At 45.2% G+C, this 27090-nt stretch overlaps 1 protein-coding gene across 5 annotated transcripts in view; it reads right to left on the minus strand.

The window, feature by feature from the left end:
• The window catches only part of MTR (5-methyltetrahydrofolate-homocysteine methyltransferase), a 125872-nt gene continuing 99047 nt past the window's right edge, over window positions 266–27090 (minus strand). For 4 of the 5 annotated variants that reach the window (XM_018042444.1, XM_018042442.1, XM_018042443.1 and 1 more), the window contains 9 exons: window positions 21646–21727; window positions 16900–16998; window positions 15797–15872; window positions 12459–12614; window positions 10657–10853; window positions 7924–8124; window positions 7072–7264; window positions 5546–5658; window positions 4960–5094 (listed from right to left, as the gene is read on the minus strand). In XM_018042444.1, the coding sequence (XP_017897933.1) occupies window positions 5008–5094; window positions 5546–5658; window positions 7072–7264; window positions 7924–8124; window positions 10657–10853; window positions 12459–12614; window positions 15797–15872; window positions 16900–16998; window positions 21646–21727 (1204 nt within the window). In that variant the 3' untranslated portion in view covers window positions 4960–5007. Of the gene's footprint in view, window positions 5095–5545; window positions 5659–7071; window positions 7265–7923; window positions 8125–10656; window positions 10854–12458; window positions 12615–15796; window positions 15873–16899; window positions 16999–21645; window positions 21728–27090 lie in introns of all 5 variants that reach the window. The other variant, XM_018042441.1, reaches the window with a different exon arrangement.

A 27090-nucleotide genomic window follows, 5' to 3' on the forward strand; every position in this document is an offset into this window, starting at 1 on the left:
ACACATAAAAAACATCGACAAAGTCAGCACCCCACATTTTGGCTTATTATTCCACTTTTTCCTTTATTATTTTTATAGTAACATGTAATACATACAGAACTCTGTAACATAAAGCTAGCTGTGAAGCATAACGTAATAAATAACCACAAACCCACAACCCAAAAACCTGAACATTACTAATAACCAGGTCCACCCATGTGTCCGTGCTATCTGCTCCCTTTGTTTCCCTCTCAGAGGTGATTATTAGGCTGAATTTTGGCTTATCTTTTTTTTTTTTCTCACACTTTTAGTTTTACATTTATACATGCATTGAGAAGATGCTCTTTGGTTTTGCGCTCAATAAAAATAGTCTCAATCATATCCTGGGACTTTTTTTCTCTTTAATATTTTCAGAGATTCATTCTTCTTGTCAGGTATAGCTGTGGTTCACTTATATTTTTACTACTGAATAATATTCCTTACTGTTAATACACCTAATTTACTTAAATGCTGTCCTGTAGACAGGAAGGCATTTCAGTTTTTCCAGTTGTAACTATCATGAAGACGTTACTATAAACAACTTTGTACATACCTCCTGGTACACAAATGCAGGCATTTACTGGATTCATAGCTGGAAGGTGGAGTCATAAGCTAGAGCCCAAAGTGTGCAAATGTTCAGCTTGGCGAGGTGTGGCTGTTTTCTAAAGCAGGGGCGCCTGTTTACACATCATGAAATGAGCTCACACGGATCTTCTTTAGCACCTGGTGCTGTTAGACTTCAACTTTATAAATCTTATGCATGTGACTTACAAGCTCATTGTGATAGTAATTTGTATCTCACAAGGTTTCTAGTGATTTATAAGCCCCATGTATTTTCTCTTCTGTGAAATGCCTCAAGTCTCTTTTTTTCCTTCTTTTTGATTTTTTAAAATTACTCAAAAAAGCTTCATTTTTAAAATTTAGCTTTCTGACTCTGTGCTTGATTTTCTGCTCCTCGACAAGGAAAATGCACTTGATCCTGTAACAGACATATACACCACACAGAAAACCAGGCCTGGCGGACATGTCTTTTTGTTTTAGACCACCTCATAAAGAACCTTAGGTCTCACAGCACAAACTCCTTGAAGCTGGCCTGGGCACACACCACATGTGGATTTTAGTGCTATCCCAACCTTCTTGGTATAAAGGTAAACAATTCTATCACCAGGGGTTAAGGACAGCCTAGTCTTGTTAAGGTTGTATTGTAGGGAAGCTTACAGCAGTCTATCAAATGCTGGACCATCCTGAATGCCTCTAGATACCGTCCTGGCAAGAGGAAGTCTGTTTTCCTATTATTTAAAAAATAGGAATTCTCTCTATATTCTTACTACTTCCTTCTCAGTTAACAGTATTGTAAATATCAAGTCTTGGTTTGTCTTTTTACTACACTAAATTGTTTATTAGCTTAACCTAACTGCTAGTTTGAATATATTTGACTTAATCATCTTTCATGGTTAGCGTATGTCTCAAGAGATTTGCTCCTACCCAAAGATTTTTTTTTCATGTGAACATTTAAATATTTGCTTTTTGCAATTCAGACCTTAATGTATTTGGGATTGATTGCTAGGTGAGGTGTGAGGCATGAACCGAACTTCATCTTTTCTGTAAGGATAACCGTTGTTCTAAAACTACTTATGGAGTCACCCTTCATCCCCCACTGATCTGTCATGCCATCTCATCATATCTCAAAGGTCAGTATATATGCACGGGCTACTTTCCAGGCTCCTCATTTCACTGTACTGCTCAGAATGCCTACCTCTGCACCACATACAACACAGACTCTACAATAAAACTTACTATCTTGTAAGTCTCCTCAACCTCTTCATCATAGTTAGAAGCACCCAGCTATCTTAGGCCTTTGCCATTCCACAAACATTTAAATATCTGCTCGTCACGTTCAGCAAAACCTCTGTTGGAATTCCTGCTTGAAATGGCATTGCGTCTACAGATAATTTAGGGGGAGATCTGACACCCTTACAACCTTCAGTATTCATGAAAAAGGCAGGTCTTCATTTGTTTCTACCTTGCTTCTTCACCTTTATACTTCAAGTCCCAAATCAGGCCTTAACCTAAAACACTGCCTGCCTTAACCATCTGGTTAAGGTATTGGGAAAGGTATTTCACCTTCCCAACTAAAAGTGTGTCTTTTATGGGCAAATTGGGGTGAGTCTGAGGTTTCTGTTGGAGTGGTGGTAATTCTTCATTATTGAATATATCAAGAATTTGAGAAGAGTACGATGATACTGGTTGGAGGCGCACTGGGCTTGAGGTGTCTCTTGTATATTGGATGCTCGCTATGCTATGTTCTTCAAGACAGAGGAGTCTGGATAAAGATACTGGTTTGATGAGATTGCCCACGGAAACTACATGACTAAGAAGGTAACTAGTGATGGGATCGTGAGGACCAGGATTTAAATGGGTAGAGGAAAAGAAAATTATGAAAGAAGCTAAGAAATAAGAAACATGTAAAGTTAACCAGAAGGGTGAAGTCGGGAGGAAACAGGGAAAGACGATTTCTGAAGTGGTTAACACTGCCCAAATCCAGAGAAGAAAAATCACTAGAATAGCCAATGTTAGACCTTAATGGATCTAACAATTAAGAGGTCATTTATGACAGAAGAGATGGGTTAAAAAAAAAGACACTTAACTTCAGTGAGTTAAGGAGAGAATGGGAAAAAGTGGTTGGCACAAAACAGACACTCAGATACTGTTGAAGATAAGCCTGAGAGAAACGGAGAGAAGACAGGCTATTCTCTAAATGAGCCCAGCTATGAAAAGAAGGAACAGCAGAATGTCTCAGAGGAGAAAAAGGACATTATGAGACCTGACCTCTACCATCATCCCATACACTGGCCTCAACCCCAAACACAGGTAAGCAAGCAAGCTTCCAAACAAGTGCTGCTTTAGAGGGAAAAATAGACATGGGATCCCTAATGGGAAGGATGAGAGCGAGCGAGTGGATGTGAGAGCCGTGGATGCTGACAACAAGGTGACTTTCTAGATGTGTGGGCAGAGACACAGAAAAGACTCCAGGTGCAGCATGGTCCCTTCCTGCCTTTGAGGTCACCTGACATAAATTAAAGAAGGGGTTTTCCTCAAGCTAGCTTCTATATTCTTTAATGCAAATATAGGGGCTCAAACTTTAACAAATTGGTTTTATCTTTAGATAAAAGGAATCCATCACAGGATCAGATCAACAATACAATGAAGGAAGCCGTTTTGTCACATAATGAGTTGAGAAAAGATATGGTAAACATTTAATGAAACTGGGAGACTCTTAACAACTGTGATTCAGATAAAATAAATTAAAATATTAGGAAAAGATTATTCTTTCTTATACAGAAGGATGTGCCAACACCTAGAGTAACAGCCGCTACGGAAGGGAAATAAATCCTCCAACTGAGCATCTAGGACAGATTAAATGGACCCTAAAGAAAGCATATAGTTCTCTTTTTAAAATAAAGCATATAGTTCTCTTTTTAAAATAAAGCATATAATTCTCTCTTTAAGGGCCAGTGATGCCTGAAAAGGCATGTTATTCTTCAGGAACACATGTATATGCTACGTTATGTAGGATTATCAATTGCTAAGCTTTTTCCCCCTTTTACCTCCAACATACCTGAGCGTATATTTGATGTAACTGCTTTGGGATGAGGCCAGCTTATACCACGAGGGGAGGGGGGACTGTCTTACAGAAAATGAGATCTGATGATGCCAATAACACAGAAAGTAGCTTCTCACTCTGGTCACTGTGTTCAACTGTGTTCCAGAAAGGGTACCTAGTGTACTGAACCAGTCATTCCCACGTGCACTTGCTGAATGTCTTTTCACCTCCATCAATCTCTTATTCCCTTTCCTTGAGCACCTACCCTGTGCTGAGCTCTAGACACCTCCACAGAAGCTGCTGTCTATCAAGCTCTCACTATGTGCCAGACCCATGTTACCTGCCTTACATGCGTTCTCTCATTTAACCCACATCTCATGCCCACAAGAGAGGAACTAGTATCACTATCCCCATTTTACAGATGGGAAAATTGTGTTAAGAGAACTGACGTAATTTGCCTCTGTCGTACAGCAAGCACGTGGCAAAGCTGAAACTTGAATCCAGGTGTGTCTGACTTAAATCCCACGCTCTTAACCATCTCCCTGGAATAACCATGAACAAGTCCACGGGCTGTTCCCATACCGTACACGTTTGGAGTTGGGGCAGTGCAGAAAAGGGAGAACTGAGAACAGTGAGGCTGCCCATCCATCCACTCTGCATAGGACACGCAGCTGAGCCTGCTCAATTCTGGAAAACGACCCAAGGATGTTAACTACCCTTAGCAGCCACTCCCTCTGCCTACCTCCTTCCCCCTCAGGATAAGGGAACAGGAAATTGTGAGAGAACAAAATGCTTGGAGAATGCAACTGTATTTGACTCACCAGGGCAAGCATCTCTAATAAGCCTCAGGGAGAGTGTGCCTTCGGCTAAAGGGAAGCCTTCAAGCATCTCCTTGAGGTTTCAGTAAAGGAAGTCTCCAGAGAGAGAGCAGAGTGATGCTTCTTCCCTGTCAGAGTAACTGCTCTAACCACTCAGATTTAAATGTCCCATTGCTCACAGCATCACTCTGTCAAAGGGTCACATTTTCTATTCAACTGAAGTGATCTCCTACGTCTGGGATAAAAATGAAACAAGTCTGACTTGCTTTGAAACGCAAAAGACCTCCATCTCCAGCTTGTTCTAGTCCCCAAGGGACCAGGGACACCCCTGGAGTCTGACTCGCTGCTCTTTATTCAAAGTCCCCTGGAAAACAGATGCTTGTTTTAAAAGAACTGCAGGAAGACCCTGGCCTTCTATAAGGTCCCCCCAAAGGTCCACACCCTGGAGTGGTGCAAAGGGCAACCAGATGCAGGTGGGCTCCTGGCCACTGCGCTGTTATGATTAAGGCGCTTTGGACCGTGTTTCCCTGAGGATCACCAAGTACAGACAGGTTAAAAAAAAAAGAGTTAGTCTGTATCATATCCCAAAATGGGTCCAAGCCATTTCTCAACCTCGGACACAGACATATTCTTCCTCGAAGCATAATCCTCAATCTGCAAAAGATTAAAGGCAGTTTGTTAAAACAAAATGATATGACTTTGAGAAATAAAGTTCCCCTAGCATTCACTAAGATACTCTAAGTACCTTCCATGTCTTATCTTAATATTAATAGTGATCCACTGAGTTAAACAGAGACAGATATTTATTCTCTGGGCAGAAAAACAATATGTAGTAACTATCTGGTGCTTAGAGGCCTGGCTGGGGTGTGGCCGCGGGGTGGGGGTGGGTGGGGAAGGGAGGGGAGGGTGGTCTATTTATACATGGGAGGACTAGAATTGGAGTAATGAGTTGAAACCAAAGCAAGACATCAGTGGGGGTAAATTTCTTCATCTTTTGCCTCTCATTTTATTCTCATTCACATGTAAAACAAAACAGGTTTAACAGTTCCATTTAAAACAAGATAGGCACCAAGGGATGCCGCCTACAATGAAACAGCTAACTTACCTGATCCTTGGAAATTTTCCCCACGGCAAAATACTTGGACTTCAAGTTGGAGAAGTAAAGGCCAGATACTGCTGAAGCAGGTGCCATGGCCAGCGATTCTGTTAACCTAATGCCTGAGGAGAGCAGCATGGGGAAAAATGCGCATTTATTCAGTGCTGAGACAGGCTTGCCAGTTGGTAGGCACCCAATAAAGTCTTATTTACAAGTGAGTGAGAGTGAACTTGTGCCTTTTAGGTGGACACATGACGTGGCACGAAAGCGGTGAGCAGAGTAGTGTAGCAGACTCCCACCAAGGGGATGAACAAATTTAGGACATGCAGATCTCTTGTGACCAGGGCAGGGGTGGGGAGGAGGCCTGGAAGACCAGCTCTCCCCAGCTCTCCAAGATCAGTCACAGAGGCTACACCCGGGCCTTCTAGACAAGGACCCCAACCCTGGAGTTGAGGGCACCACCTGGGCCTGCAGAGGCTCCTGTGGGGCCAAGGTCACTAAGGGATGACTGACGGCTGGGCCCCACTAAGCAAGAGCCCACGTCACGGCTACCTAGTCTACGTCACTCGTCACTCACTTTCTGGACGAGGCAACAGAGCAGTGTGAAGGTGAAGTGCCTACCCAGCTGGCTTATGGGTCCTAAATCCCACCTCCTGGCTCCTGAGCCCGTGCTTTTCCTGCCAGCCCAGACTCAACAAGCCTCACAGCTCCCCACATGCACCTACATTCTTTTATTCTCCAGCGTGGATGGGATGCATTAACAGTAGTACAGATATAAAGAGGAAGGGAGTGGAAGGGAAGAATGGGAGTTCTGTGAGACAAAAGTCCAGGGATGCTCCTGGAAGGAATGGAAGGACAGAGCGATGTGAAGTGTGTTACTAGAGGTTACAGAGGTCACTCACTAGTGGAGAGGCTGAAAACAGTAATACACGTGTATTAGGGAATGGGGTAGAAGATGTGTGAGATGGTATGAATCAGCTAAGCTCCCATCTGTTGTAGTGAAGAGAAAAAAATAAACTGATAAACTTAAATGCGGAGATGTTAACACCACCACTCAATAATATGGAGGGAAGAGGTCCCATTTCTGCAGGACCTCCATGTGCAGAAATTGAAATGTGTTTCTTTTCCTCTTATTGGAAAACATAATGCTATGGAGGTGAAGTGCTAGAACAGACTCTGAGCAGTGAGGAAAGGGCTTCCTCGGTGGCTTAGTGGTAAAGAATCTGCCTGCAATGCAGGAGCCGCAGGAGGTGCGGGTTCCATCCCTGGGCTGGGAAGATGCCCTGGAGAAGGACAGGGCAACCCATGCCAGCATTCTTGCTTGCAGAATCCCATGGACAGAGAAGCCTAGCAGGTCACAGTCCATGGGGTCACAAAGAGTTGGACACGACTTAAGCATGCGCACACTGAGGAAAGACGGGACTGGGGATTTTGCCGTAAGCCCCTCTCCATGTTTCCCCACCACCCCTTCATGCCTCTCCTTCGCTACTGTGCGTGTCACCCGAGGAAGACTCACGCCCCTCTCCAGCCCTGACCTGTGCACTGCTCCACGTCCGCCAGCCTCCACATGGTCAGTTTCTCAGTGTGGTCAGGCTGGCTGGGATAGCCTGGCGCCGGCCGGATGCCCTCGTAGCGCAGTCTCCGCAGGTCAGCCACAGCCAGCTGCTCACCACTGCAGTAACCCCACAGCTCCCTGCGTACCCGCTCGTGAAGCTCCTCAGCGAAGGCCTGGGACCAGGACATGGAACACACAGCTCAGGCAGAGGTGGGAGCCCCTCTCCTGCCTCCATCTTGCCTGCTATCCGGCTCGCCCTGCAGGCAGGGAAGATCCGCAGAGGGACAAGGGACAGCCGACAGTCCCCACTCATCTGCAGTGTCCCCAGCGGCTCTGGGGCTCAGTTTTGGTCTCTGTCTGGGCTCTGAAGGATCACAGTCCACGATCTGAGATCTGAGGCCCTTCAAACTTTCTCCTGACTCAGGTTCTGGTTTATGGTGGCCAGAAGGTGGGTGGGGGATCGTGACAGTGGCCTCGGGAAAAGGGAAGTGGCCCCCACAGACACATAGGCTGCCCCACCCCACAGAGGAAGATGAGGGATCTACGGAGGAGTTCAGCATCAGAACCAGAAATCTGTTTGGCCCCCCGCTCCCCTTCTCCCACCGCTCTTCTGGGAAACATGTATCAAGGCTCTGGGGGCCGTTCCAACTACTGTGTTGCTAAAGGCTGCTCTGTGCCCAAAGATGAGGCTTGAGAGCAACTCAAGAATTCAAGATTTGAGTGCACGTGTCGTCAGAGCCAGGAGTACACACGCACACACATGCATACACACACACACGCCCGTCCCTGGCTCGTAGCCCTGGACCCTGGCCTCCAGGCACCAAGGTTCTACCTCGGCCAGCCGGTCCCCCAGCGCCTTGACCATGATGCTGCTGTAGTCATCACACTCCTCCTCGTAGGCCTTGCTCAGCTCCTCCACCCCGAAGCAGGCAACGGCGAACAGGCCCAGGTAGTCGGGGATGCCTGAGTGCAGAGGGGCGACGAAGTCCGAGAGGCAGAGGTAGGGGTCCGAGCTGGCAGAGTCCTTCTCGGCCTTGAAATGCAAGGAGTGGGTGCAGCAGCCATTAGCATGGATGTGGCGCTAACACCCAGCAAACAGCAATCTAGCATCTTCCCATGAACACAAGCTTCAAACGGGGCTGTCTGCTGTGTTCACCCCAGTATTTAGAAGAGTGCATGATATATAGAGTGTTCAATAAACACATGTTGAATAAACAAATGGAACGAGGCTTATATGATATGACATACACACATAGTTGAGAAACCAGTTAACCTCACACACTCACAAATATCTGCTGAATGCCTACTGGAACTGGAACCTTAAATAGTCACATAAGATTTTTTTTTTCCTCCAAAAGTGTTGTCAATTAGAGATCAACATTAAATCCTGAAGTTATGTTCAAAAGAGGTCCACTTGGTGTATAAGCCTCTACTTCGCATTGACAGAAGCAGTTCAACAAACGGGCAAGGTCAGCAACTCAGGGCCACATGCTGCCAGCCATGGGTGGTGGTGGGGCAGCTGACAGCTAAGGACACTGATGGGCTAGCCTGAAATTAAACAAAGCAGGATCTGCTGCTGGGGTTCTCTCCTCAGGCCAGGCAGCCATCCTCCCTGTTTTCCATCTCCAGCTAATGACTGACTCTTCCTGCTGCTAAGCTGACAAGCAAAGTCTTACACGTTTCACAATCAACACATTTTTGCTGAGAAGGTAAATAGGGAATGGCTAATATGTACTGAGTGCTTACTAAATATCAGGCATTAGCTGGTGCTTTATATGAACTAATTAATTAAACCATCTTGATAACCCTGTGACGTAAGTGATACCATCAGTTCCATTTTACAGACAAGAAACTGAGGCAGCGAGGGCTTGAAGAACTAGTTCAAGGCCAGAGAGTCGCAGGTCAGATCCACAGCCAATGCTCCTGACCACTAGGCAGCATTGCTTAGGACAGAACGAATATTCAGTAAGCAGCCAGCCAGAATCTTCGTAGTTATTTGCTTGCCAGCTCTAGAAACAAGTACAGTTCAATCAGCACTGGGCAGAAAATGGTTGAGTGGCTACAGGCAAGAAGGCAGTTGGCAAAGGCACACGGGAACGTCACAGACTCAGGGCCAGCCCCGCAGGGAGAAGCTGCCTTCCCGCTGTACTCTGCCCGTCAACTGCTCTTTGCTGATAAAAGCCGGAGGGAGAGGCAAAGCTTCCTGGCACCATAAGGAGAGACAGGTCATAGAGCCCACAGCACTTTCAAAGACACAGCGATCAGAGCCACTCAGAAGAGAAGACCCCCCAGTGCAGTGAGTCGCCAAAGTCAGAATTTCCCAGTGTGCTGGAAAAAAAGGACCTCCTTAGAAATATCTATCCAGGTAAGTATATACGTACTGAGGTCATTACATTAAAAGCCCTAATACCGTCCATCATAGACTGTCTGGACAGGAATGGTGCTGGGTGTAAAAAGAGATCAGAGGACACAGGACTGAAGGAGGGAACTTCAGGCCAGGGAGGAGGTTTCTGAACTGAGTTACTCTGGTAAAAGGAAAGGCACTAATTCCCTAGTGAGGCGGGGCGAGAACTTAACATCAGAATCCTCTTGTGTCTTGTGGTATCTGAGCCTGAGTGCACAGTGAGGATGTGCCGGGCCTGAGTGCACACAGCAAGGCTGTACTACTTCCATTTAACTTGTTAAGGTACCTTTTAATGGATTCCCTCCGATGTTGTTACAGCTAAAATATCCGTCATTATGAATTATATGGTGGTTATGATGAAAAGCAATACTATCATTTTGAAGGACTGAGAATGGTAGTTAAGATCTTGCAAAAATAACTTTCTACCACCCTGTGTTAATGACTGGTGAATTCTGGTTCCAGTTGATTAGGACACCTTGGTTTTTTAATAGCAGTTGAAGGGACATGCTTAAAAGCTTGCATGTTTAAAGGCAGGGGCATAGACAGGGAGCCATGTGCAGAAGAGCCTGTTCTCTGACCCAGGAGGAGCCAGTGGTGTGGGGGGTGTGGACAGGCTGGGCTCCCTCCAAGCTGTGGGGCTTAGTGTACTCTCCACAGGCCTTCGTGTTCTCCTCTGGACACAGACACTGCCTTCCAACAAGCTGAGTGGAAATTAAACAAAGATGGTTCATCAAGTGCCCTACAAAGCAGCTGGCCCCCAGCAGACATGCAGTGGAAGTCTGCTCCCACCTGTTTTCTCCTTGAGAAATGGGGCCACCAGCCTTGTTCAACAACAGGCCTGAACCCAAACCCACATTCTTCAGCAAGTGAATATCCACCTGTGTGTGATCCCGAGGCAACAGCAGCATTTCTCCTCACCCATCCAAACTGACAGGAAACACCTCCCTCCTGCTGGTGCCTGAGGCCCAGCTTCCAAACCATGTTGCCCCATTCTCTCCATCACAAAGCCTCGGGCTCAGGACTGCAATGGGTCATCTGGGGTGAGGTGGGGCAGAGCCATGCTACCACAAAGCTCAGACTTAGGCCAATCTTGTTTATGATCGTTCAGTGCTTAAACCAAAAAGGAGGGCTCCGTGTCCGCCAGCAGCACGGGCTCCATACCTGCTGCCTGAGCCCGTAGAAGGTGGCTATGGGCTCCGAGGCCTGTGGCACTGCGCCTTCCGCGTACAGGTGGATATCATCCTGAAGGCTCTGTGCCGGCCAGAACCCAACCACACCCCTGGCCTGGAGCTTCTTCTGACTGATCAGTGCCTGCAGCATACTTTGGGCATCATCGTAGACCTTTTTGGCCTCTTCACCTATTAGGAAAATATAAGAATTCACTTAGAGATTCAGTAACACTCACTAAAGAAAGCTTTTTAAAACCACTACTTCTCTCCAGTTTCCCTCCTTACTCCTCTCTTTTCCTCTCAAATACTTTAAGTCAGTGTTTGCAGTCAGCACCGCCTCAGGTGCAGCAGCTGAGGGTTCAGCGGTTCTGCTAAGTACAGCTCCCAGACACAGTCAGCGCAACCAGCTAACACCACTCATATTTTTCCATTTAACAAAAGGCAGGGCGCCAGCTCTCACTCCCTGCAGTAACGTGTCAGACAGAGTGACACAAAGCAGGCCAGATCCTCCCATCACCACGTTCCCTGTGCACAGACAGCGCCCCTGACCTCACCGTGACCCCCGGGGTACAGAACAGCCTGCAGAGTGAAGTGGGGTTCGGGTGCTGCTCCCTGGCGGCACCTGGCAGGGATCCCGCAGGCCTCGCCTGGCTACGGCGGTGCCAGCAGGGCCTCAGTGCCTCACCAGGGCCTGGCCGGCCAGCTCTAACTTGGCCTCTCTATTGCTCCCTGTGATCACTCCGGAGCACTGCAGAACGAGAGCCCCTTTCTCACCATTGCACCCTGGGGAGCCTGAGAGCTGCTGTATCCCAGCATCCTAATATGCACCTCAGGGATCCCTCCAGGAAGAAGGCAAGGGGCGGTCTCTCAGGCTCCCCTCAGCCCTAAACCCACATGTCCAGCAGTCCACTCCTCATCTCGCTCTGAGCTGGCTGTTACTGAATCCTTTGAAGGGCTTAGCCTTCATGGGCTTAGATCCCATGTCTCTGAGGCAGGGCTGGAAGAGAGAAGCAGATTATCTATCGACTGGCTTGTTGCCCCCAACCCTTGCTTCCACTGGGCACAATGGACTCCTTGCCATTCAAATCAGCCCAAACGCCCGTGCCTTCCTACTCGGTCTCCTTGGCCTGGAGGGTCCTTACTTCATCACCATCTCACATTCCCAGTCCCAGTCTCAGTAACTGCCACTTAATCTTCAAAGAGCAGTTCAAACCACCTCCTCCAGGAAGCCTTTCCTGATCTTCCAGTTTGAGCTTGAGCTCATCTCCCAGTGTGGTATCCACAGAGGTCCAGGCTTCGCCCTGAAGCAGAAGCTCGGTCTGTCATACGGGAATCACCCTCCACTGCTGCCCCAGCCAGCAGGTACCAGATGGCAGCCATGATATGTCTTCTCTTGGATCCCAAATGCCCAGCAAGTAATTGATGTCAACAAAGATTCAGTACAGAATGGGTAAGAGAAGTGCCAAGTTTAGTCAATGAATAACAATCAACCCAGCAGTTTAAAAGCCATCAAAGGACTGAGCAGGTAAACAATATCCTATATCATACTGTAACAGTGAACTCTAGGAATCTGCTGGAAGTCCAGGGGTTAGGACTCCATACTATAAGGGCCCAGGTACGATGCCTGGTCAGGACCCCACAAGCTTTGAGGTGCAGCCAAAAGAAAAAACAAAAAAACAAAACACTCCATCTGGCATAATCCAAACCCACTGCTCCACTAGCTATTTTCATCTTCAAGGGCCCAAGATGATGTTTTGAATATCAGAGCAGGATGGAAGCACTTACGGAACTAACCTACAGTTTTGTCGTCAAATATCTTGGGAAAGCCTCGGTTTGGGTATTTGCCCCGGAGCTGCCAGACGTCGAAGAAAGGCTTCCAATCAATGTAGTCCACCAGCTTCTGCAGGTCGTAGTCTTCAAAGACTCGAGTCCCGAGGAACGTGGGCTTCACTGCGGGAAAGGAGTGATCCATCAACCCCAATGATGCCAGGGCAGGCCTGTGGCTCAGCACCCTTTGTGCCCAGAGCCACCTATGAGAAGCCTTCCTGGCCTCCTCCTTCCTGCTCTGTTAGCTCCCATGCCCTGTCTCCCTCCTGTCACCCAGAGGAGTTGTTTTACAAAGAGGGGAACTCGAAATTACTGTGGAAAAGGCCTAATTCTGCAGCATATCTTAGATAAAAGTCTTCCCCTGCAGCTGATTGACTACATCACCCCTGGAAACTTCCCTCAACCCCTCCCCTCACCCTCGCCCAAGAATAAAGGCAGACGGGTTCACCTTCATCTGTAGAGAGAGCTAACGCTAAAAGAGACGCACAGCAGAAGGCACACAGAAGCAGGCGCGCCCGTCAAGCTTGAAGCATGACCGATCACCTGCACTGCCTACTGACACACATGGGCTTCCCTCATGCTCAGCTGGTAAAGAATCCGCCTGCAATGCGAGAGACCCTGGTTTGATTCCTGGGTCGGGAAGAAACACTAGAGGAGGGATAGGCCACACCCTCCAATATTCTTGGTCCTCCCTTGTAGCTCAGCTGGTAAAGAATCCACCTGCAATGCAGGAGACCTGGGTTCGATCCCTGCATTGGGAAGATCCCCTGGAGAAGGGTTAGGCTACTAACTCCAGTATTCTGGCCTGGAGAATTCCATGGACTGCATAGTCCATGGGATTGCAAAGAGTTGGACACGAGTGAGCAACTTTTACTTTCACTGATACATATACACATGATCAAAGTCTAAGGGAATGCATGGAAACCAGGCATCAGGTTCAGGGTCCTGCCAGAGAGGCAGGGGCTCACAGGGATTTCCACTATGTATTGCTCTGTCTTTTAAAAATGGGCAGTAGGTTACTTCTTAAGTGACTGGTAGGGGTACATGGATATTCAATACATTCTTCTTTACACTGCCTTGTGAGTCATAAGTGAAATACTTGTGAAGACTTCAGAGACAGACGGTGCCCCTGGGCTTCCTGGACATCACTGCTGCCCCCCGTGCCGCCAAGCCTGGGGTGGGTCAGCCCAGTGTCCAAGGTGATCACTCTGCTGCCCGCTTCCCAGTCCTCACATCCTCAGTTTCCTGATCTGCAAACAGGGATCAGAGAACTTAAACTAAACCACCATGCTTTGGTGCTCAGTGACAACACAGGAAGTCTCAAGAGTGTTTTCCTCTCACTAGGTAGCATAAGTGAGAGGTCAAAGTACAGGCAAAGTATGCGCAGCTTCTTAATTTTGCCTGGAAATCTCTACCTTTTTATACCACTCATGGGAGTTTTTTCCCATGTGTTCCTGGTCATTTTTTTACTATACAGGACAATCCCTTCCTTGTAAGTATTTTATTCTGCTGATTTGTTTGGCAATTAAAAAGAAACTACAGCTGTTCTCCTGACTCAAGTGTCCTCTTGCTTGGAAAGACAGGGAAACACTCTGCTTCCGGGTGACTGAAGGGTGTTATTCTTGAATGAGCTTGTTGGTCAGAGCTGGAGGTTTGTTTGAGGTTCCTAGGTTTACCACCAAAGACCTAGAAAAGAAGAACCCTTCCTTTTCCTTTTATTGACTTCCTGAAAATATGCCAGGACTGGGCTGTCCTTGAGGGGCCCTGCAAGGGGGTTTGGAGAAGGCAATGGCGCCCTACTCCAATACTCTTGCCTGGAAAATCCCATGGATGGAGGAGCCTGGAAGGCTGCAGTCCACGGGGTCACTGAGGGTTGGACATGACTTAGCGACTTCACTTTTACTTTTCACTTTCACGCATTGGAGAAGGAAATGGCAACCCACTCCAGTGTTCTTGCCTGGAGAATCCCAGGGATGGAGCAGCCTGGTGGGCTGCCGTCTATGGGATCGCACAGAGTCAGACATGACTGAAGTGACTTAGCAGCAGTAGCAGCAGCAAGGGGGTTAAACAGCTCTTGAAAACTGCCACCACTGCCGCCTGGAACTGCGGACCTTGAGGGAACTATTTCTACTGAGATGTATTTTGGACATTTGACTTGACTAAAATAGATTTTCCCTTGTGATATTTTCCCAATTTCATAGTGAAAGCTGAAGACAAAATCATTAATTGGGCTGGTATAGTAATGCATATTTTCCAAAGGTTTATACATATTATCTTATTTTATTCTCACAACATTTCCATAAAGTAACTCCTTTCTCACATATTAGAAACTGTCACACATGGAGGTAAGATGTTCAAGGTCACTCAGGGATTTAGAGCCAGGAGCCAAGCTGGAATTAGAACCCAAGCCTCCCGATTCCCCATGTGCCTTCTTCACACTAAACGCAGCTGGACTAAACCTAGAACCCAGCTCATCTACATTTCCGGTGTAATACCCATCACTCTGCTGAGCATGTGTGGAACATGGATGAGATAAGCCATGGAAGCAGATTAGAGGTATTACCTTGGAAGTATGGATTCGATTAATATAACCCCTGTTCACCCTGTCTTGGTTTTACATTCATATCTCATGCCTCTCTGAACCTATCAAAATATCTTACACCTTATCGTGAACACCTATGCAAGGCAAGAAAGGTTAGAAACCAGAAGGGAAAGAAACCAAATTAAAGAAATCAAAAGAGGGAAGCGTCTGAGTGAGAATAAGAGTGAACAGAAACAGAAGCGCCTGCTTTGCTGCGATGTTTTAGTCTCTTCAACACGCAGGAATTTGCAGTTTCAGACATTCCGTGTCTGTACTCGGGCCGGCTGGGACCCAGGCCAAAGCGGTGACACTGCCATCCAGGCAGGTCTCTAGAATGGCTTCAAGATGAAGAAGGCCCACTCACGCACAGCACAGAGGCAAGAGTACGGTTTAGAAGACACAGCAGAGACTGAATGTTAGTAACCTTTCAAGTTATCACTCGAAATTCCATTTCTTCAAATTAAAGTGGAGATAATAACACATTCATTTTCGGGTTGTGTCAAGGACTCAGAGCAGCTGCAGTTCAATCTCAGGACAGTGTTTGGTTCTCCATAAATGGCACCTACTGACTTTCACTTTCAATCATCACTGTCGTTCATCATCACTACTGAACATAATTAAGAGTTTCCAGCTGCCTGTTTGATTCTGCTGACCTGGAAATGCAAACCTCTCTTCAGCTCAGAGCTATCACATGCGCTTTTCTCTAACCCATAGCCCAACAGACCTGGGGGAGGCTCTGACAGCCAGTCAATATGGAAACCATTTTCTCTAGCTTGCCTTAAGGTTAAGTATCTTCTCTCCTGTGAAAAAAGAAAAGTTATTCAGTCAGAGACTTAGATTTTCAGCTGCTATTATGAAAGTATGTCCAAGGAAGCTAGTAAGTATATTTTACGAGAAAACAAAAATCCATCTTCTAGAAAACTCTTCCTGTTGCATCTAAAATGGCTTCACATCAGCACCAGAACAATAGAGAGTGAAGATGCAATACACGTCCAGTGCACGTGGGTGCACGAGTGCAAGGCAGGCCTGCAGCCGCAGCGGTGAGGTGAGTAAGCGTGCGATGGGCAGACTCCTGCCCGGACTTTACCTGAGGCTGGGGCTCACTGGGGCTACCGACTGCCCTGAGGCCCAGGAGGCAGAACCAAGAAACAGCCCACTGTGGGCAGATTAAGGAGTGGGCAAGCCAACCAGTGTCTTGGTCCAGCCAACACCTCAGGAATGTATTCCTTTCTCACTGTTGGTCATCACATTTCACTTACCAGGCCATCCCCAAAATGCATCCCCTATCCACAACACAAAGCCCAGTAAGCAGGTAACCAGGAAGAAATATCCTGACAACCTCTAAAGAGTAATCATGCCCGATCTCCACAGATCCCCTGAAGCTCCTCTAGAGAAGGACAGTTCTCGAATTCTGCACAGAGAGTGTTGGATGATCAGGGAGAGAAGCTTACAATGTTCCTAATGTCTTCATTCTCTTCCATTATTTCCTTAAGAATAGGGATCTGTGGGAGTCATTTAGGCACACTGTCTCAGTTCCTGTCTTGCTGCTGCCTCTGAGCTCATGTTTTATTCATTCTCATAACTCGGGTGGCAAACAGCACCCAACACCTACTGCTTACTCAATATATGTTTGGTGGAATAAATAAAATTAATTTCAAGATAGCCAAAAATTATTGGGAACAGTAAAGAATGCTGATGTGAAGCAGAAAGTAGGACTTTTATAAAATGATCCTAAACCTTCCTCTCTTCCAACAGCAAAATAAAGATAATAACTGTAGGATTGTTCTATTACCCAACCAAGAGGGGGGACCTGTTTTTGTTACTTACCTTGAGAGACTCATAATGGTCCTGTCTAATATCTTCATATTCTTCCAGGATCTCCTCAAAGTACTCATCTTTTAGATTCTCATCTAACAGTTGCGAACACTGGAAATGCAAGATCAAAATTCAGTAACCACAGAGCAGCAAAGAAGATAAAACAGGCATAACAATGGTCAGTCCTGAGGTCCAACCTTCAGGAAGCCTTCCCACGTTAATGTCATTTCCTCTCCGTTTACCAATCATGCCAGTTTCTGCCTGGCGGTGCAGTAAAGGGTCAACTCAGTAGGCTGGGGACGTTTCAGTGCTGCGCATTCTAAAGAGAGGACAGTTCCTGTGAGATAAATACTAAGCCTTCAGTGATAAAGAGTGTCTTTGTCTACCTGGGGCCTTGGGCTATCCCAGATTGTTTCTGCTAACAATGCGATTTATGGTGGGGGACTTGGCTTGTGCTCTGTCTGACCTCTGGAGCGTTTCAAGACTGAGTAACCAAGGTCAGTCAAGTGAGCATGCCACACCCACATGACTGACTTCCAGTAAAAGCCCAAGGCACCCAGGCTCTGGTTAGCACCCCTAGTTGGCAATGTTCCATCCATGCTATCGCACATCATTAGTTGAAGTATCAAGCCCTGTCCATATGACTCCATATGAGAGACACCTGGAAGCTGGTGCCTGGCCTTTTCTCGATCTCACTCAATTTAAAACTGTATCCATTCATGGTAATAAACTGTGATTGTGAGTTTAACAGCATTTCTGAGTTCTGTGAGTCACTGAAACTGAGGGGGTTCTGGGGATCCACAACACACTGGGTAGGCACCCTCTCTTCAGGGTTTCAAAGATACTCTGTTCATCTCTCCATCACTGCACTTTTCACAGGTTTCCAGCATCTGTCTATGTGTCTACTTCCCTTACTAAGACAGGCCCTTTGAAGGTAAGACTGCACACAGAAGGTGAATCCTCACTGAATGTTTGCTGACAGAATGAGGCTGATCTTCACAGTCAACCATGAACTTCTGCTAAAACAAGAAAGGAAACTGATTGGGAAATGTGAGGCTACTCAGTAAACTATAAAACAGAATCAGCCAGGTATATTTATGACTATGATTACCAAGTTGGTAGAAGAATCGCTACCACCAAAGCTCAAAATATAATTACCAAGAAGAAAGACATGGTTGCCGCTAATCACGTCAGTTCCAAAATCACAGCTCTGCCCTATCCCTGCATCCTCCACAGGATTTTCTAACACACAAACAGGCAGGGAAGTTCAACATCGTTATTGGAAAGGGAGAGGGAGTTACGCTGGGTGACAGCTACCGTGCCCATCAGGTTTAAATGTCTAGAATTCTATGTGAATTGCCCAAGTATCTCTAATAACAATCCAATGACCTGTGAGTGAGTATAAGACCAAACTGCTTTATTAAGGAACAAAATCAGAAAAGGCCATTGTGACAAGCCTCAAACTAGGCCCCCAAATAGTATTCACATCAGTCTTACATGACCCTCGCCTCAGTGGAGTCCTCCTTTAGGAAACTCAGCAGAGCTCACGAAAACAAGGAATGCCAATCCCGAGTCTCCAAAGTACATGCAGCCAACGCTTTGAAGATTTTAAAACATTGTTACATTCTGCTAGATTTTAAACTCTGGGAAAGTAAGCCCCCCTATTTCCAGAACTTGACAGCACCCAACAGGAACTACTGGGGAGATGGAAGGTGTTGCTTCTGTTGGCTGGCCCCTTCCACACCCCCCGTGGAACCCCTGCTCCCAGAGGTATGGTGACAAGCCCCTTCCTGCCCAGGCTGACTTGCTCAATGAGAACAAGTTCATGGCCAATTATACGGGCTGTTCCATATGATCAATCACAAAATCAGAGTCAACCTGGGTTTTCACGCCTACCATCAGACACAGTACAGCTTTTCTTTTCCTCTTTTTCTTTCTCACAGCAAATTATAGCATAATAAGAGGGAATACACTGAAAATCAATTTTGGCATCTTGTTTTTTATTTAAAAAAAAAAAAAGGAAAAAAGCAAGGGGGCATCCCCCAACCTAAATCTCCAACTATTAAGCAGTTACCATACTTTGGAATCTTTCAAATAAATACATGAGACAGTAGCCAGAGCATAAGCCTGTGTTGTACTCACTGCAGTGAGATCAAAAGACTCTAAACCAACTGTCAATCTAAACAAATCAGCCTAAACAAACTCTACCAATGACTCCCCAAATGTGTCACCCGCAGTTACCCAACTGATTTATCATCAGACTTATATCTGAGTGATTTCAAAGGGTGGCTGTTCCTTTGTATATGAGAAGAACCAGCCACAGTCGGCTGGACCACACAGTGAAGAACACAGATGCCCCTGCCTCCTCCTCTGCTGGCCTCCAGCTGGGCCAATGTGCTTAAGCTCTTGAAGACAATGGAAGAGTGTCCTAGAAATGGAATCTAGAGGCCAAGTGCTTCCCAGCTAAAGTGCACCCTGACCTGTAGGGGCTGCATCAGTCCTGTGTACTCAAATGGGTTCAACAGCCTGGTCTTCAAATGGGAAATGTTCAGTCGCTTATTAGCATTTGAAAATAGCCACTAGCCTTAAAGAGAGTTGCGCTGGTTACTCAAATCATGGACCTGAAGTAAGCCCCTTAGGAAATACAATCCAAATATAAGATATAGATAGTGTTTCAAAATAAGAGTTGTAGAAATGTACTTTATTTGCACATTAGTCTATGTCAATTTCAAATTTAAAAACTGCAATTTTATGATTTCAGCCCAATTTAATTTTATCTTAATGCTGCTGCTGCTGCTGCTGCTGCTAAGTCACTTCAGTCGTGTCCGACTCTGTGCGACCCCATAGACGGCAGCCCACTAGGCTCCTCTGTCTCTGGGATTCTCTAGGCAAGAATACTGGAGTGGGATGCCATTGCCTTCTCCGTTATCCTTAATAAAGGAGACTTATTAAACATTAACAGAACAAGTTTAACTAATGCAGCACAGAATAAGGCCACCTGCGTTCCGATCCACACCTGCTACTTGAGGGATCTGTGGCCTCAAGAGTTACTAACCTCTTTGTTCCCATTTCGTCGCCTCTAAAATGGGGATAATGAAAACATCTACTTCATGAGAATTAAACAAAAAGCCCATGTAAAGCACTTAGCTCAGTGCTGGGCACACTATAAATGTTTAATAATGTTAGCAGTTACTGTACAGCTTTAATTCACAGATCTGAAAGAAACTCCTTTGGAAAATGTTTCAGGAAGTGTGGTGGCCCTCATCCAGGCTGCGGGATAGCGCCTGGGAATGTCACAAATCACCAGGCCCCTCAGCGACCTTCCTCGCCTGCAAATGTGAAGGCTGGACTAGACTGTGCTGCGTGCGCTCAGCTGCTTCAGTCATGTCCAACTGTGTGCGACTGTGAGGACTATAGCCCACCAGGCTCCTCTGTCTATGGGAGTCTCCAGGCCAGAATACTGGAGTGGGTAGCCATGCCCTTCTCCAGGGACTGAACCTAGGTTTCCTGCATTGCAGGCAGATTCTTTACCCACTGAGCTACCCGGGAATCCCTGGAATGGATTAGTGATGTTTAAATTGTGTGTGCTCGTTTGAGGAGAAACAGGAGTGGGATGAGGGAGGGGAAGGAAGGGGTCACTCTTATTTGCCCACTGAGTTTCCAGAAAAGACATTACTTGTAAACTTTTCTGTGGCAAAAACATACTTGGAAACCACTGGATCACATGGTCACTTAGATTCCCAACAGCTATTATGTCCCATTATTCAATGAATATAATGAAATACATAACAAGAGGAAATGATGGAGAAAGGCAGGAAAAACCACTAAGGTAAGTTGTTTATTATATTCACTAAATTCTGCGTTTTCAACATACATCTGTGGATGTTTTTCTGTCTTCAGGTAGGGTCAATTGGCCCATTTCAGTTTAAACGTTTTTCTATCTGGAAATGGGTTATTTAAAAAAATTTTACATTCCTATTACTCAACCATAATAAAGAACGAAATTTTCAGCCACATGGATGGACCTAGAGATTATCATACCAAGTGAAGTCAGAAAAAGACAAATATCATCTGATACCACTCACATGCAGAATCTAAAACAGGACCCAAATGAATATATTTCCAAAACAAAAACAGAATCATGAGCATAGAGGACAGACTGGCGGTTGCCAAGGGGGAGGGAATGGGGGAAGAGATGGATTGGGAGGTTGGATTACCAGATGTAAGCTTTGTATGTAGGATGGATAAACAACAAGGTCCCGCTGTATAGCACAGGGAACTATATTCCATAATGGGAAAGAATATTAAAAAAAAAAAAAAGAATGTATAAACATGTGTGACTTGATCACTTTGCTGTATGGCAGAAATTAACATAACATTGTAAATCAACTATACTTCAATTAAAAAAGAAACTGATAAATTCTACATTCCTTTAGGGAGAGTTAAGAAAGTGCCCATTCGCATTTGTCAATATCTGTAAATGACTGAAATCCCCCTCCGGGCTGGTGTCCTGGCATCACAGCACTGCCGATGCTGGCTCAGGAAGAGGTCCCTGAAAGCACAGGACACACTGACCCACCATCCTCCGGCAATGCAGATACCTGCAGTGACCCCACCACATGCCCTAGGATAGTCTGACAATTTTTTTAGGAGAATAGGACAAAAACAAACAGAAGATCTCGAGCAATACCCTTAACTCTTAGTGCTCTCTGCTTTCTCATTGCAACAGACCCACAATAGCATGAGGCCCACACTCACCACCACCACACTCTTGGATGCATCCAGGACGTGGATCACAGGCGCACTGTATCTTGGGGCGATTTTAACTGCTGTGTGGGTTCTGAAAAGAGAGGTCAGGGAGAAAAACACATCCATCAGGGCTGACAGTTGCTACACAACGCCTGTTCAGAACCATTAGAGATAATGTGTTTCTACAGTGCTTTCCAGAGAAATATTTCACAGTACTTATAAATAAATATCGAATATCCCTTGAAAAGCGAGAATGACCTTCTCCCCACCCTAACATGGGGAAGCCAAGGGGAAAAAGACCTGGATTTTTGGCCCAGGCAACAAAGAAGTCTAGGATCAAAAGAGGACAATGTCCTCAGCTCTCTGCCAATGGGATCAGACCTGTGACCTCACACTCAATAGCAGCCTGTCTGAACTAAGGGAGCAGACTGGCCTGGTGACTGCACTTTGCTGTCATAAAGGTCAAAGTGGAGTTTTTTCCTGCAGATGAACTGGGCCACCAGCCAGAGTCCCTGGAGAAGCAGACAGTGGCAAGGGACATGGGACACCACTCCCCAGCTGCTGCTCCCCGCCTCCCACCAGGAGACACCAACACTCCTCCAAGCCAAGCCCACCTTCTACTTGTCAGAAGGAAACTCGGACCTAAATAAACTCAACACACAGTAATAGAGAGAGGTCAAAGCAGCAAGATCTTATCCTGCTGCTCAACCCCCAGTTTCTTTCGCCAAACCTGAAAATGTCAGTTCTGAGGAAGAAACACTCTTTAATGCTTAAAATTACCTGATTTTACCAACAAACTGCCCTCTGATTGCTGAATGTTTGTATCAATAGCACAGGCTACTTATCTGCTATTTTAGTATAGAGCATAACGTGTTAAAATGAGAATTGAAGATATATACATCCTTCCTTACTACATGCCCTGAGGCTGGGACAGAAGTGCAGACTTAGCCACAATTCCACGCACAAGGGTGATAACCATAGTTCCCACTCCCACTAAACAGACCGTGTTTCCAGTCGTCTCTCCTCCTTCTTTCCCCCTTAAAGCAGCAGCAGCTTTCCCCAAGTCACATACTTTCACATTTTTTCCCCTCAACTAAAATATTTTCCCATTTGGAAAGATGTCCAGAATGTGCTATTTTATGGGGAAAAACCAAACTAGCAAAAACAGTGTGTTTAATAGAATTTTATTTAAAAAATAAACAAAACAAAATACTACCACCCTCACCGTGCCCCAACCAACCAACCTTCAAGTGTCTGTATAATAGAAAAAGCAAAGACAGATAGCAAAATGTCAGCACTGGTTACATGGAGATTAGAACTGGGGCTGAATCTGGGAAGGAAGAGACAAAAGTTTACTTTCTGAATTGTTTGACATGTTCTGAATTGTTTGACATTCAATAAGTGTGAATTACTGAGGCAATTTTTGAAAATCAAAAAAATAAAAATAAAAAAATTAAAGGTGTAATATCTGAGTGTGTTTTTAATAGGCTTGTAAGGAAAGACTCTAAAAACTCATTCACAATGAGACAGACAAAACCTCTAACATTTCACCTGTCCCCTTTCTCAGCATATTTCTCTACAGAAATAGAAAGCAAAGGATGAAAGCCATAAGCCACCAGAACTGGGCTGTGAGATGGAAGTTCAGGCCTAGACCAGCTAGCACAGAAGGTGCCCTCTGAACTGGGAGGCTGGCATGGCCACCAGCAGGGGGGCACCGCACCACAGCCCTGGAGCAGCCTAACGAACCCCACCGACTCCTCATGACCATCTGTGCCTACTATGTGCTTGGAGACCAAAGATTCTGAAGTTACCCTGGGTAGTCTATGAGGCGGGGAAGATTTTCAAACAGGAGGAAAAGTTATAAAGAAGGATTTGCTTCCAGCTTCAAAACAGAACACAAGTCAAGACTGTATGCTTCCTTCCTCCTCCCCAGCAACTTGAAACACACAAATATACCTATGTCCTTTTCCTCCATGAAGCTCCCCCAGGAAACAATATTTTAGGCCTGATGTGATTTCAGTGACATTTCTTTTAAAGCTAGTTGGTAAAAATTGAAATGTTTAAATCAACGTAATTGATATTTAGTAAGTATCCAAGGTTTCTCAGTGCAATTCTGGTCATTGTCTATTTAATGGTCTAGAAAAGGGCGCTGAGAAGAAATGGATGGATTTCATGATTTAAAAAAACAAAACAAATCAAAGTGCTCCTTTCCAACATAAAAATTGCCCAAGATGGATGAGCACAGGCATGAAGTTTGAGTTTGTCCAGCTATCAACAATAAATGCTGGAGAGGGTGTGGAGATAAGGGAACCCTCTTATACTGTTGGTGGGAATGCAAACTATGGAGAACAGTGTGGAGATTCCTTGAAAAACTGGAAATAAAATTGCCATACAACCCAGCAATCCCACTGCTGGGCATACACACAGAGGAAACCAGAATTGAAAGAGATAGGTGTACCCCAATGTTCACTGCAGCACTGTTTACAAGAGATAGGACATGGAAGCAACCTAGATGTCCATCAGCAGACGAATGCATAAGAAAGCTGTGGTACATATGCACAATGGAGTATTACTCAGCTATTAAAAAGAACACATTTGAATCAGTTCTAATGAGGTAGATGAAACTGGAGCTGATTATACAAAGTGAAGTAAGCCAGAAAGAAAAACACTAATACAGTATATAAACACATATATATGGAATTTAGAAAGATGGTAATGATGACCCTATGTAAGAGACAGCAAAAGAGACACAGATGTAAAGAACAGACTTTTGGACTCTGTGGGAGAAGGTGAGGGTGGGATGCTTTGAGAAAATAGCACTGAAACATGTATATTACCATATGTGAAACAGATCCCAGTCCAAGTTCAAGGCATGAAACAGGGCACTCAAAGCCGGTGCACTGGGACAACCCTGAGGGATGGGGTGGGGAGGAAGGTGGGAGGGGGGTTCAGGATGGGGGACACGTGTACACCCATGGCTGATCCAGGTCAATGTATGGCAAAAACCACCACAATATTGTAAAGTAATTAGCCTCCAATTAAAATAAATCAACTAATTTTAAAAAAAAGAGTGCTTCTGGTTTGACATTGATTCCACTTTTTCCCTAAGCTTCCATTTATGCAAACTTCTCCAGGCGGAAGAATACTTCTTTCTGAAGTCTGAAAAAATACAAAACACTGGAATCTCTCCTCTCCTTCCTACATACCCAGAGCAAAGGGGTAGAGGCTGAGGCTGAATCTCAAATGCATCTCTGCTAAATCCCTAGTCAACATCTAGGATTTAATCAGTTACCTCATAGTGACCGACTAACTATGGCAGTGTCAGCCCTAGCCCAAGGTCTCCCACCTTGCTACCAGTGTGGATTAGGCCTCATCTGTGCTAAGTGGTTAGGTGTCTAACACGGAGGTCTTCCCTGAGCCTGTGGGACTGCTGGCACAAAGTCACCACCAGCTGCAGGCTGGAGCTGATCTAAGAGGGCATAAGAAACTCTTTCACATTCTGAAAAAGAACACATACTCCAAAAATCTATTTCATGTCCTATCCTATCCCAGAATTAGTGTTTTACATAAATGCAGCATGACCAAAACTTAAAATGTGATGAGAAAAATGAAAGAAAATGGAAAATAAATTTCAGGAAAATTAAGATAGAATCAGGAGTGAGATTAGCATATAAAATTCATTCCATGAAATCCTATACAGAGGAAAATCTTATCAGTTATGTGATTCAGTACCATACTTTGGAGCAATTTTAAAAAACAAAACAAAACTCAGAAAATTACCTCCCGCTTTGAGCAATGTGACTTCCTGTTGAATTCTCCAAGTTAAATTACACAAAAGATAATTGAAAAAGACATTTTGCAGCTATTGGCTTTAAACCAGTTAAAAAATTGAGAGCTAACTGCCAGACTTTTGCCCTTGAGAAGTTCTGTAGCTAAAAGGGCCAGATTTCTATTAAAGTCATTTCTAGTTTGTGATACAAAATCATCTGTATTACAGACAGGAAACTGTTCAGTTTTCTATTCTCTTATTGCTGCAGGTTTAAAAGGGCCACTCCAAGCACATTTCTACCCACAAATGATCCCAAATCTGTATAACCCTTTCAGCTTCTCCAAGGATCCATCCTCAAGCCTCATTTCGAGTGTCTGGGGGAACAGTTCTAATTCTCTCATGCTACCTACTGCAGGCCCCTGAAGTCTGGAAAAGCCATGCTGCTATTCCCTTCAGAAATCTGCTTTCACGAGAACTTGGAAGTCCTGAGCCTCCATCTGCTCAAAAAGGAGTTAGTAAAGAACTGGGCCACTGCTAAGCCCTCCCTCGACAGGTCTGTAGGAGGTGATGATAAGGGTTCTCAGATGGCTTCTGAGACATTCAAACTCCTGAATGCGTTCTAGCAAAGCTGACTCTCCTGGAGTAGATGCCTTCTTACACAGATGCAAAAAGCACTAACCATAAAGGAAGAGATCCATAAATCAGACTTCATGAACATGAAGAACTTCTGTTACCCAAAATACCGCTAAGAAAATAAAATGTAAGCCATATTGGAAGAATCTGTTGCCATATATATATATCTTGGGTGGGGCTTCCCTGGTGGCTCAGACAGTAAAGAATCTGCCTGCAATGCAGGAGACTAGGATTTGATCCCTGGGTCAGGAAGAACCCTTAGAAAAGGGAATGGCTACCCACTCCAACATTCTTGCCTGGAGAATTCCGTGGACAGAGGAGCCTGGTGGGCTACAGTCCATGGGGTTGCAGAGAGTCAGACATCACTGAGAGACTAACACTTTCTGAGAAAGAGCTGCATCCAATGTGAATAAAGAATGCATACAAATTAGTAAGAAAAATGGTGAAATAACTCGTTTAAAAAGAAAAAATTCAAAAAGTATATCCAAACTGTCAATATCCATATGAAAATGTACTGAACATCATTAGTCAGCAGGGAAATATAAATGAAGATCTTATTAAGATACTACTGCACACATAGTAAATGGCAAACACGAAAAAGGTGTAGAATAACTAGAAACCTCATAATTGCTGGTGGGAGTATAAATTAGTACAGTCACTTTGGAAGAAGACCCTGCAATAAACATCTGACGCAGATGTTGTTGCCATATAGTCACTAAGCTGTGTCTGACTTTTGTGACCCTGTGAACTGTAGTACACTAGGCTCCTCTGTCCATGGAATGCAGACGACCATACGTGTCTTCTGTGACCCAGCAAGTCTGCTTCAGGGAAGATACACATTTATAGCAGCACTCCACGTTAACAGCCCCAAACTGGAAAAACCCCAAATGCCCACAACAGTAACAGGGATAAATAAACCAGAGGGCATTATACAATTCAATATTTTACCACAAAGTGGAAAACAAAACAAAACAAAAAAAACCCTGACTACTGTAACAATGAGTTGGGGCTTAAAGACATAATGTTGAGCGGGACACAGAAGAATATACACC

This window comes from Capra hircus, chromosome 28 (genome assembly GCF_001704415.2).
Source record: "Capra hircus breed San Clemente chromosome 28, ASM170441v1, whole genome shotgun sequence".
Classification (NCBI taxonomy): Eukaryota; Metazoa; Chordata; class Mammalia; order Artiodactyla; family Bovidae; genus Capra; species Capra hircus.